The 12,488-nt window shown below is 56.5% G+C and overlaps 1 protein-coding gene across 5 annotated transcripts in view; it reads left to right on the forward strand.

Annotated features, from left to right (window-relative positions):
• Positions 1-12,488, forward strand: part of PDE4B (phosphodiesterase 4B) — a 132,667-nt gene that overhangs the window by 107,295 nt on the left and 12,884 nt on the right. For all 5 annotated transcript variants that reach the window (XM_072342557.1, XM_072342558.1, XM_072342559.1 and 2 more), the window contains one exon: positions 4,650-4,762. In XM_072342557.1, the coding sequence (XP_072198658.1) occupies positions 4,650-4,762 (113 nt within the window). The remainder of the gene's footprint in view (positions 1-4,649; positions 4,763-12,488) is intronic.

A 12,488-nucleotide genomic window follows, 5' to 3' on the forward strand; every position in this document is an offset into this window, starting at 1 on the left:
ATTTGTTCGCGACTTGCCCAAGAGGACTGGCTCCACCTGTTCCACAGGTGCTGGGGCTTTGTGCCGCTCTTGCACATCTGCACTTATCTCTGCGGAAGATATAATTAGTTTCATTGCACACGCTGAAATGTCAGAGGGGGGATAGTGAATGGAGATAGTCCGCCGTTCCCATGATTTTAGATAACTCGGTGACTGCAGCCCTGCTCCCGAGCGGTGTCGCAGGCCCAGCAGTGGGCTGGTGTATGTGTGTGTTGCTGCTGCTGGCTCGTTCTGGTGGAGCTCTTGCTGTGGCACATCTGCTGCTCTCCTTTTAGGCTTTTTCCTAGGTTTGTTCTTGAGAAAAACTTGTAAATCTGGCCCTTGGTTGGATTCTCAAATGTGGAAAGGCACACGAGGTCCCATATCCTGTAGGGATATAGGCTTTATCAGCTTGTAGGTCGGTGCTAGGAGGCTCGGGCACGTTCACCTCCAATGTTAAAGGAATCACTGCAGCCATGCTCTGCTCCTTTTATTTTGTTTCCTGTGAGTTTTCAAACCCATCTCCAAAACAATTTTCTCCAATCTGTTTGCAGGATCTGTTAGAACAATGGCTTAATTCAAGGAAATGGCTCCCTGCTCATGGGCAGCCCTGAGCGCGCTAACAGGATCCATTAAACAAATAAATTATGTAGTGTCAGTTATTCGCTCGGCATTGTTGAGGATAAATATGTAAACATGTCCGCACGATCTGTAAACAACCGCAGAGGCATTATGGAGGGCAGGGCGGGTGGCTGGCAGCCCGTGCTCAGCCCTGCTCCTGCAGGTCTCTGCGTGTCGCTGCTGGTGAACCTGTTCTGCTGAGCACGCGCTCTGCCCGCGGCTGCGGTGATGCTCGGTGCTGCCAAGAGTTGGCTGGGGGCACCCAACGAACCTGGCTTCCCCGGCGTGCCGTGGGCATGTTGTGCTGGAAGGGGACCGGAGGAGCGCTGCCAGTGAGCTGCGCCTGGTTGGCTTGTGTGAGCCGTGACCACCCCTGTGCCTTGTTCAACCCCAGGACACCACACTCTTCTTTTCTCTTTTATCGTTTCCTTTCCCTTTATTTTTCTTCTTTCTTCTTTTTTCTTTCTTCTTCTTTTTCTTCCCCTTTCCCTTCCACCCTTTTTCTTTCTCTTTTCCCTTTTTCCCTGTTCCCTTTCTCTTTCCATTTCTTCCTTTTTCCCTTGCCCTTTTTCCTTTCTCTATCCCTTTCCCTTTTCCCCTGTCATAGAATCATAGAGTTGCTTGGGTTGGAAGGGACCTCAAGAATCATGAAGCTCCAACCCCCCTGTCACATGCAGGGCCACCAAACTCCATATCTAATACCAGGCCAGGCTGCCCAGGGCCACATCCAGCCTGACCTTGGGCACTTCCAGGGATGCCCCCTGTCCCCTTTCCTCTTCTCCTGGAGGGCTCAGAAACTGAGGGGGGGGGCTCAGCAGCAGTGCAGCGGAGTTCAGCTGGTTTGGCTTTTGTGGCTCAGACTTATGTGAGGATCCCACAGAGAGCACTTCCACCAGGGCAGCGTTTTCCAAGCAGATGCTTTGTGTGCGTGCTGATATCCCAGCCCGCTGCCTGCTCGGGTGCGAGCTCTTATTCGTGAGCAGTGGAAGGCTGAGCAGCATAAACGAAGCCTTCAGTAAACACGAGCGTTGTCTGCACTGCTCCCAAATAATGATCTGTCATTCAGACGATTAACCAGAGGATCTGCCATCTCATCAGCAATTCTTATCTTCGGTAACAATGACGGCACTGACAGCAATGGATAATGACTATGATGTGATGTAATTAAAAGTGGGCTGTGTGAAGATCTTCTCCTAAGCTCCAGGTGATACTTACGGTGTGTATTGTTAGAGTTTGGAAGGAAGGAAGGAAGCCAGAAGGTGTCTGGCTGGCACAGGGAATGGCTGGCTTTGCGTACAGAGCAGGCTATCCCATAGGCTTAGGACAGCTGCGAGGGGCAGGGACTGCCTTTCTCACCTCCACTGCAAAAGGTTACCTTGGCATTTTTTCCATGTGGAAAGTATTTTTTGATGGAGCCTCTTGTAGGTCTTACATTCTCCATGTAGGTCAGCAAGTGAGGCCGCAGTCCGTCAGAAGCGACTGTTTTTTGCAGCAGGAGGAAGAAAGTCTGAGATGGAAACAAACGAGGTGGTGAATAATACCAGAAGGGCGGTTGTTGCAGAGTGGATGCAACAGTCAGTCAATTGCATCAAAGTGTGTTAACATACAACATTTTGTGTTTTAATGCCTGTAGAGGCCTGGAGCTGTGCTGTCCTGCTGCCCTGCTGCCCGGCCCCATCACCACCAGCATGCAGCAGGGCTGGGGCTCTCCTCGGTACCTCCTGCCTGGGAAAACCGTCAGAAATACCCATTAGAACCAAGGGGAAATGTCTATAGGTGAGGGTTTGGTTGTGCAACACCCCGACACAAACTGAAACCTGACACAGTGGGGGCCATCACACTGTATTCCAGGAGGCTGCGTCTACCACGGTGCTGCTGTCTTGCCTGTATCTGAGGTGCCCAGGAGACTCCAGCAGTGCTGATGGCTGTGGGGGGCCTGCAGCCTTACCCGTGCAGTCACGGCCAGCACTGCCCCCCCTGCTCTGTACATAGTCACAGTGGTGCTGACCTGGGCTCGGGCTGCAGACCCCCACTGGGCTCCCCTCCTCCTGCCCCCTCCCAGCGTTGGCTGTGGCTCCGAGTGCTTTGAAGTCATGGTGCAGACCGCGCTGCAGTAACACATTGCAGCCCATTATTTAACCATATGGGCAGCCCCTGCTTAGTTTGCCTGATGAGGCGTTTTTTTTTTCCCTACTCCTGAAAGAGTGATTTAGTCTCTGTTACTTTTATCAGTGCAGACATGTTCTATTGGAAGGGATTCCAGCCCTTCCAGCTCAACTAATTTACATGATAAAGTGGTTGATAGAGGGAGCAGCGGGCAGTTAGAAAGGGGAATATGCTCAAGTTCTGTGTGTTTTGGCTGTGTCTACCTGCTTTTTTGTAGAGCAAAAGTATGTGTTCGGAGAGGGATCACTTGCCATGTTTGGAGCTCTGTGAGCACAGGAAAAAAAAACCACCCACCCTATTGATGACACGGAGGTTCAGACTCACTGTTTCTTTTCTTTAGCTGTGCCAAGTGCTCCCTGATAGCTCTTTCATGAGGTTCTGTTTGGCAGCATGCGTTGTTCTGCTTTATAACTTCAAACACTGAACGTGGGGTTCCTCTGCAGCCCTTACTCAGGGGTTCAGCTACTCTGCGGCTCCGGGTGAGGATGAGGAGTGCTGCCCTGGTGAGGGCAGAGAGCAGCATGCAGGGCTGTGCAGGGAGCCCGTGGGAGCACCCTGTGTGGGGCCGGGGGCTGCACAGCCGTGGGGCAGCTGTACACACAGCATATGTGCTGTATAGCTTATCCCGAGCGTATATCGTAGCAATCCTGCCCTCTGATGTCACTGTTACCTGCTCAGCCTGTGCCATCAGAAATGCTGAACTCATTAAGTTGGACAGATTTATGGGGTAAGCGTATGTCGTCGCTGTTATGAGAAGCAGTTACATTCATCGGGAGTTTTTATGATTCACCGTATCCGCTTATGTAAACCTTAACTTGGACAGCAAGAGCCTCTCGGGAGCATGTTGTCCCTCTGGCAGGGTCATCAGAGCTCGGTGGGGCTGTGGGCAGGGGCTGGGGGGAGCAGAGTGGCGGGGCTGGGGACTGACACGCAGCAGCCAGGGCCAGTGGGGTTCGGGAGCGGAGCTTGGAAGGGTTGGGGAGCAAAGCTGGTGGGGCTGGGGAGCGGAGCTGGTGGGGTTGGAGAGCAGGGCTGGTGGAGTTGGGGGAGCAGGGCTGATAGCATTAGGAAGTGGGGCTGGTATGATTGGAGGCAAGGCTGGTAGTGTTGGAGAGCAGGACTGGTGGGACTGGGGAGCAAGACTGGTAGGGTTGGGGAGCGGGATGGTGGGGCTGGGGTGAGGGCTGGTAGGGTTGGGTACACAGCCTGCTGGGGAGCATGGAAGGCTGACCACCAGAGAACAGGGCTGGTGAAGATGATAGTCAGGGCTTTCAGGGCTGGGAAGCAGGAGCAGATGAAGTCGGGGAGCAGAATTGGATGGTGGGGATTCAGGCTGGGGATCAGGAGCAGATGAGGTTGGGAAGTAGGATGAGATGGGGTTGGGAGGCAGGACATGAAGACCACGGGTGCTGGGATCAGGGGAAGTCGGGGATCTGGACCACGTGAAGTTGGGGAGAGGGAGAAAGTGACACCGGGGAGCAGAGCTGGGGAGAAGACGCAGCGAGGAGCAGTCCGAGTCGGGGAACGGGGCTGCGGGGGGCAGGAGCAGCCGCGGCCGGGGCAGGCCGGGTGCCGGCGGGGCGGGCAGTGCCCGGGGCGCACAGAGCCGGGCTGTCCCCGCGGGGCGCGGATCGGGGCGGGCCGGGGCGGGCGGGGCGGGGGCCCGGGGCCGGGCGGCAGCGGCGGGCGGGGATTTGCGGGCGGGCGGGCGGCGGAGCGCAGCAGCCGCATGATGAGGGAGCGGAGCGGCACCTCCGGCAGCGCGGCGGGCGGCTCGGGCGGCCCCGGCATGGAGAGCCTGCCGCCGCGACAGCCCGACTACATGTCCGTGTGCCTGTTCGCAGAGGAGCCCTACCAGAAGCTGGCCATGGAGACGCTGGAGGAGCTCGACTGGTGCCTGGACCAGCTGGAGACCATCCAGACGTACCGCTCCGTCAGCGAGATGGCCTCCAACAAGGTGAGCGGCGGGACGGGGCTGCCTGGAAGCCGTCCTCACCGCGGGAGTAAATGGCCCCGGGTGCTGCTGCGTGTCCCTAACGGTGTTACGGACGTGCGCGGTTGCGTGGCTCGGTTTGTCCTTCGGGAAGGGTTTAATGCTTGTTCCGATGCGTCTGCTCGCTGCCCCATCCCGTCCCTCGGCCGGCAGCGAGAAGGGCGCTCCGCTCCGAGCGCGGTGTTCGAGTCCGGGGCCGGGGAGCGGAGGGAGACGGCTGGGGGAAGGGAAGGGGAACGCGGCGCGAGGTCTGCGCGGGGCTTTCTGAAGTTCCCTTCGGCAATGCCTTTACGTTCTCTGCCTCCCTTGCCCGCACCCGAGCCGTACCCCCGGCCCCGCGGGGCACAGCGCTGCTGCGGCGTTCCGGGAGGGTGCCCCGAAGGGATCCCGGTTCCCGGAGCCGTGCGGCCCCCGCAGCGGGGGTCGGCCCCATCGGCATCGCTCCAGCTGTGCTGCTGCACCCACGCCGGCAGCCCGCGGCCGTGGCTGGATGCAGTCCGGAGCTGCACCGCACAGCCGCGGCGTTGTTCTCTTGTTGGTTGTTTTTTTCCTAATTGGGAATTAATGAAAGCAGATACACTGAATCATGAACTGATTTTATGGAAAAGTTGAGCAAACGAATCCCGTGTTGCTTCAGCTTCCTCCTGTGGTCACGATCGCTGCGCCGTGCAGGGGCAAAGGGAGCAATAAAAGTTCTATAGATGGGGCTTTCAAGTGAGGAATATGGGATTTTGGGGGGAGTGGGTGAGACTGAAACCGGGCTGGAGGCTGCGGGAGGGGCTGGGCCGAGGGGCGAGCTGCGCCCCAAGGCTGTGTCCCAGGGCTGGCTGTCAGTGCCCTTCTCTTGGAGACATTTCATCTTTGCCGAGTGGAACCTCTGCCTTGGTGAAGGCAAAAGGCTCTGGTTGGCGATTGGAGTAATTAAAGGTCGTGATCTGTCCACATGGGCCCAGCAAAACCATCCCCAAAACTTTGTGCTCTCATAATAAAGTTCCCAAAATGCCCCCCTGCTTTTTGTTGAAGCCAGGACTGTTGTCTGCACGAAGGAGCCCTCGTGCTCGACTACCCCGTGGGCGATGGGCACAGCCGTGGGTCGGCTCTGGGGCTCCCAGCTGAGCACCGCGGGGTCACCTCTTTGGGCGAACGCGATGAACAAAACCCTGTTCGGGTTCTTCTCCAAATGACGGCTGAAGGCATTTCCATTTGTCGCCGGCGAGCAGCAAAACAGCCCGAATGTTTTGAAAACAGGATGCTCGGGCTCTGCGCTGTGAAAGAAAAACGGAAAGAGAAACAGCCGAGATAGGAAGAAAGCGAGGAGGCGCAGCGTGCGGCCGGCGCAGCGCGGCACAAACAGCCACCGATCTGCTGACCTCCGCGCCGCCGGGCCCTGGCCCCGAGCCACGCCGGCCCCGCGACGTCACCGAGCGCGATAGTAGGCACGGCACAGCTGTTGCAAGTGTGACTCGAATTTCCTGTCTCCTTCCTGACAGACGTAGTTTAGAAAACCCAGAGTTGCAGCAACAGCGGGCGGAGGGGGGGGGGGGGACCTCCGTGGACGTGTTTGCAGGGCGATTCTCAGAAGCGCTGCACCCAAAAGGGATTGCCGGGGGGGAAGCACCGGGCAGGACGCATCCCGGCTGAGTGCTGATGGCTTTCGGAAGGCAGCGCTTAGAGCGTGTGCTTGTGCTTCTTTAGGATGTGAGTTAATAGCGGGAGAAGTGAGGAAGCGTGGGGCTGGCTAATGGTGCCGGGAGCGACCGAGCCCATTGCTCCGACCCACGTGGGCCGAGGGACGTCTGTGAGTGGGAACTGGGCAGAAGTGGGCAAAGCCGGAGCTCTGTTGGCTGTGTGCGTCCCCAGCAGCTCCGCTGCCCTGTGGGTCTGCCCCACACCCTGCCTGCCATTGTGTTTCCCAGTGGTTGGCATACCGAGCTTTCTTCATCAGAGAAAAACTACCTGGAAAAGCACCGGGCTGTGGGGAACGCAGCCAACACGAAGGGAATTTCCTCTCCCAGCATCAGGCAGTCCTCAGCTGCCAGCAGCACAGCACTGCAGCAAAACAAAACCGCCTTTAGAGCTCTGTGGGGCACAGCGCTGCCGTGGAAGCACAGCACGCAGATCCATATTACTGTAATGTGTGTATATATGTATTTCCTCTGTTCATTCCCCTGCTCAGCTCCCAGCTCGGGCGGTGCTGCCCCAGAAGGACCTGGAGCCATCCTGGCAGAGGGGATTTCTCTCTCAGCACCCACCCCTGATGCTGCACTGTCTGCTCCCTCGGCCCCACTTCCATCGGGGGGTTCAGTGCCCAGCACATCCACCCCTGCAGAATGACAAGGGGAAGAATTTCCCAGCTGCAGCTGCTTGGCAGCTCCTGGGTCATTATGGGGCCTCAATATCGTGTAGCATATACCTGCAGCACATGTGGCAGGGATGGATCTGCATTAAGAGCAGCTGCCTTGTCCTGAAGGCACACCTGGCTTCCTGGGAGTTGTTTGCAATGACTAGATGGGCACACTGCCTGGTCTGTAATCTGTGGGAATGTTCTGGTTTTGAGTAGTCAGAGGTGTTGTCACCAGGTGCCTTCCTCGTGCTCTCACTGCTTTGGGAACCCATTTCCAGTTGGACTCGATGATCCTTATAGGTCTCTACTAGAGTGGGACATTCTGTGTTTCTCAGGGGGACCCTTCCCTGCACAGCTGTACAATGCTGAGCAAATTGCCCGTCTCCTTTCAGCCCAGCAGTGCTGGCAGGCAGGACAGGCCCCGTGCAACAACCCGACCCTGGACCAGGACAAAGCGGGACGGCCCCGCATGCTCCCACTGTCGCACGTCAGCCAGAAGCCACTAAGATAAACACAGCCCGCTGCATTCTGCTTGTGTTTCAAAGGGCACAGGAGAGCAAAGGCCACTCTTTGCTGCTGGAGGCAGCGGTGGATCAGCAGCTGCTGTAACCCCAGCAGAGCCCCCTGGGGCCGCTGCCAGCAGTGGATGTGCCGTGTGGCACAGCCTCTGCTCCGTGCACCGCCGTGCTGCGGGTCTCAGCCCCAAAGCACGTCCCCTTCATACGTGATGTTTCCCCGAAGTGGTGCCAAGCTGTTTAGTCTTCGGGTCTCTCTGCTGTAACTTCCTTTGTTTAATATCCTTTCAAGCAGCCGAGCGTCTCACAAAGAGGAGTTTGTCGGCTTGCGCAGCAGCCAGCGAGACAAAGAGACTTCCACATCTCCTGTTTTTACAAGCTGGGATGAATCACCCTGCCCCGCGCGCGGTTCCGTGCCGGTATTCCCCTCGCCTGGGGACGCATGTTGCGGAAACACCGCTGTCAGTGCAGGGGCTGGCAGCAGCTGGTGGGACAGCGGGCACCGTCCTGGCAGCACGGCCGGCCCCAGGGGCTCTAATTCTGCACTGCTGTGGTCCCGTGAGAGCTGCAGTGGGAGCTGAGGTTGCAGCATCCGCTCCGTCTTTCCTTTGTTGGGTGGTGTTTATTGGTGCTGAAGGCCTCTGAGGGGGCCAGGCACCATCTCTTGTGTGGAACGTGGGACTTCTTGTTATGAATGGGAGCAGCTGAGAGCAGTGAATGTGGGGTTTTGGTGAAGGAAGAGGAGGAACCTGCTCGGTGCTGTGAGCCCCCCGAGCTTGGTGCGCTGGGGGCTGGGGAGCTGGCTCTGCCCCACACTGCAGCAGCTCCCATCTCTTCCATGCCTGGGCTTGCAGGTTAGCTCCCTCTGCCCATCCTCAGCCTCCCCCCTTTCTGTTCAGCCTCTGCAGTAAATCACTCTGGTCCTATGAAATATGTCACAACAGTGGGCCACGCTTTGGTCTTGCTCTGAGGGTTGTCCATTCCAAGATATCTTGGTTAAAATGATTCAAAAATACATGTATGTATCAAAAATATAAACATATATATTTGAGAGCTGAGTTTTGCTCCAGTCCGTCTTCCCAAGTTCCACTGTCTGTCAGGACACAGCAGTGCCCAGGGCTTCCTAACTCATCCTGTAGCGTTTTCTGCTTGTATTTGGCTGTTAAAGTTTTGCATTCTCAGACTTCTACGTTATAACACATCAGGGTGGGGCTTAAATAAATAATAGCTTCAAGGCAGGTTCAACATGAATCACGATGTGAGGGCAGGCGGGAGGTGACTAACAGTTCGCAGCGGTGACCTCGGGAAGCGAGGCGAGGACAACGGAGGTAGCAGAGAGGGGCATTGCTTGGTGTGGGCTGCCGAGGGGCACAGGTAGGATTTCATCCCAGAGCAGCCCACATCCCAGCCCTGGTGCTGCGGAGCACTTCATGGGATGCAGAATGGGTGAGGTTGGGAGAAACCACTTGGGGTCATCCAGTTCATCATCTGTAGGGATGTGGGCAGTGGGCGGATGGGATGGGTTGGGGTTGGACTCGGTGACCCTAGAGGTCTTTTCCAACCTTTCGGATTGTGTGATTTTATGCTCTTGTCGCAGCCCAGCCCCAAACTCCCCACTTTCCACCCAGGTGTGGAACCACTGCTTGCAGGGAGCATGCTGGTGAGCAGGATATCTCCTCTAAGTGAAACTTAATTGGATGAAGTTGTGTTACCAAAGCCAAAACACGCTGTGGAGATGCACTGGTCTGAGAGCTCGTCTGTCAGAGCTCCCGGAGGCAGAGATTTCCCTGATGAAAGCCTTTGCTCCGTGTTTAAAGCAAACAAATGAGGGGTGCCTCACCTCGCTGCTGTCGGAGCACAGCTGGGCAAGTGCGGCGTGAAAATCACTGCAAGCCATTTGCCTATCTCTGCCTTGAGAAGGAGTTCTCATTTGAATGCATTTCCATTAACGAGTGCATTCGGTGCGGTTCCGATGCTTGCGTTAGGCTCCCCTTCATGTGGGCAGCACCCTTTGGAGGGACGCCGTGCTGCAGGGTGAGGCCCCACGTGGTGGCACGGAGCTCCTGTCTGGGTCTGGCGGAAGCTGCCGGCGTTCTGCGTTGCCGTGAGCATCCCTGAAGAGTCAACTCGGGGCACAAAGCCATTTGAATTTTCCAAAGCCTGTTCTCCTGCTCAGGTAAAACCCCAGCTGGATTTGCCTAAGTGATGACTGCAGAGCCCGGCTCAAATTTAAATTAAATTGAAATTGCTGCTTCGTACAATTAGCGAAATCTCGGTTTTAATTGCGTTGCTCTGTCAGTCAGCGATAAGGGCCCTTCCCTCCCAGTGCTGGGATGGGGTGCAGGAACTCATTGTCCCCTCTCTGCAGGCTGTCCCCCATGGCCATGAGGTCCCCGCAGACCCCTCAGCCCTGCGGTGCCATGTAGGACACGGTGCTGACCCACCACTACCCGTGTGGCTAACAGAGCCAGGAGCTCCTCTGCTTTGTGGGCTGCTCTTACGAAGCTGCTCGGCTTCCTGAGGCACTTGAGGCTTCATCCGTGTGGTTTGCATGGGTGGGACTGACAGAAGATTCTGGTTGGAGATGTGCAGGCTGCTGGAGTGCTATCTGCTCCCACGGCCGCAGATGTTGTCAGCTGCATCTACGCTTTCTTTAATCAAGTCTGTGTCAACAAACAAGCTGCTGCAGCTTTTAATTTTGCTGGTGCTTCCTCGCCCCTGGCCCTCAGCTCGGGCTGCTGCTCCTCGGCTCTTCCTCAATGTTCTTTCGCAGTCAGCACACGACAAACATTTGTTCCAGCTGGTAGGAACAATTTTGCAGAAGAAGTGGTTTTGCTCGTTCCTGGTTTTGTCAGCCATCCTCTTGGTAGGTGGAGGGGAAAGGCACAGCTGGGCCGGAGCCGTGGTGCTGGGCTCGGTGGTGTGGGGCCGGTGGTTCTGGGCTTGGGAGAAGGGATTCCAGTGCCTTCTGGGGGCCTTTCCAGGGGGGACATGAACACAGGATGCAGTCATGTAGACTCCGGGTATCGTTGCAGGTCTTTGTTGGCTCAAGGAGATGTGTTAAGAAGTAGGAGAGCACCTCTTAGGATCCCAGAATCCCAGATGGCTGGTTTTGAAGGACCTTAAGGATCACAGAACCATGGAATCCCACAATGCTTGGGTCGGAAGGGACCCTGGAGCCCCCCACCCCACCCCTGGGCCAGGTGCCCCCACCAGCTCAAGCTGCCCAGGGCCCACCCACAGCCTTGAGCACCACCAGGAGGGGGGGAACACCCACAGCTCTGTTTGATGAAGCAGAAACCACCCTCAGGTTCCAGAGGAGCTGCAGGTTGGGTCCAGCCTCAGTGCCGCAGCCCAGGACACACCACAGTGACCATGTGCCATACGTCGTGTAGGTCAGAACAAATGTGGTTCCCAAGCAGGGGCTGACTGCTGCCAGGTGGGACAGCACGTCCAGTGTCTCCCAGTGTGCCGAGACACGTTGGAGCTGGCCAAGGCCTGGCTGCAGGTTGAGGGGGTTCCTGGCGTGCCCATATGGCCAGAGGTTCAGCATTGGCTTCAACAGGGCTAACGCGCAGCACTTGGCACAGGATCCTGCAGGGAGGTTTTCCTATTTAATCTGCATGTTTCGGTCTCATTTGCCTGGAAATGAGCTGGGAAGGTCCCGCTGGTAGCACTGGTGCTCAGGTTCCATCCCGTCCCCTCCTCAGCACCACATTGTATAGGTGTGTGCCACCCGGGGGGGGGGAGTCCGCTGCTCGCAGGCGGATGCTGAGCTCCTCATGGCAAACCTGAATGTTGTGCTGTCTGCATCAGATAGGTGGTATTGCTTTCATGAGCAGCCGCACGCTGATTTATGGCAACGTGCTATTTATTTATCAACATTCAGGCTGCGGATTTTTAAATTAGCCTAATAGCACGGAGCCAACAAGTTGGTCGTGACGTTGCTCCTTTAAAGTCTCCCTTTGAACGCCTCTATAAATCAGCTCCCCTTTGATGTGAAGTGGGAGATTTCATAACCGTGTGTTTACTTTTGGGTTTCAAAAAAAATAAGCTGAAGGGAAAATAAAACAAGACAACAACAACAACCGAAAACAAGCAGCAAACAGCACTTTGTATCTCATTAAAAACAGTTTCTAGCGCATTCAGAGCTATATTGTTTTAGGAAACGAGAGCTAGAAAGAGTTGCAAAAGCAGTCGATCCTTTTAATGGCCGACTGCTGGCTGCTACCATTGCACTTGTCTGCAGGCACATGGCAGTGCTGCTGGCACATGGCAGTGCTGCTGGCACGGGGTCTCAGCTGTGCCCTGCAGCACTGGGGCCGAGCAGACGGACAGGGGCTGAGCCTGGCTGTGTCTGCATGGAAATCAAAGGCTTACGTTGCCCTCGTGGCACAGCTCCTTTTGTCGGAGGGATTTCCAAGCGCGGGGGATGCGAGGTTTGCGTCAGAAGGGTGGGTCGCCGGGAACAGGGTTTGTAAACATTTGGACTCGCTGGAGATGAGCAGTGAGATTCCTCCATCAAAGTGTGGGGTGGGACCCGCTCCCCGAGCCGCTCCGGGCTGGAGCCCCGCAGCACCTTCACAGTGCTTTTATCTTGCATTTACCCCGCTGCAAATGGCTGCAACCCTCTTACAGTCTTTAAATGAGGGCTCCTGGCCTCAGGGAGCCTCGGCTGGCACAGACTGACTTCAAAGGGCTGACATCAGCAGCGGGCACAGCCTCCTGCCTTGTCCTGGCTGTGCAGCACTGAGAGCACTGCTGTGCTGTGCTCTGAGGGACACGGGGCCACGAGTAACAGCAGGGCTGCTGCTGGGGCTGCACGGTGAGG

The sequence above is a fragment of the Excalfactoria chinensis genome, chromosome 8 (assembly GCF_039878825.1).
Source record: "Excalfactoria chinensis isolate bCotChi1 chromosome 8, bCotChi1.hap2, whole genome shotgun sequence".
NCBI lineage: Eukaryota > Metazoa > Chordata > Aves > Galliformes > Phasianidae > Excalfactoria > Excalfactoria chinensis.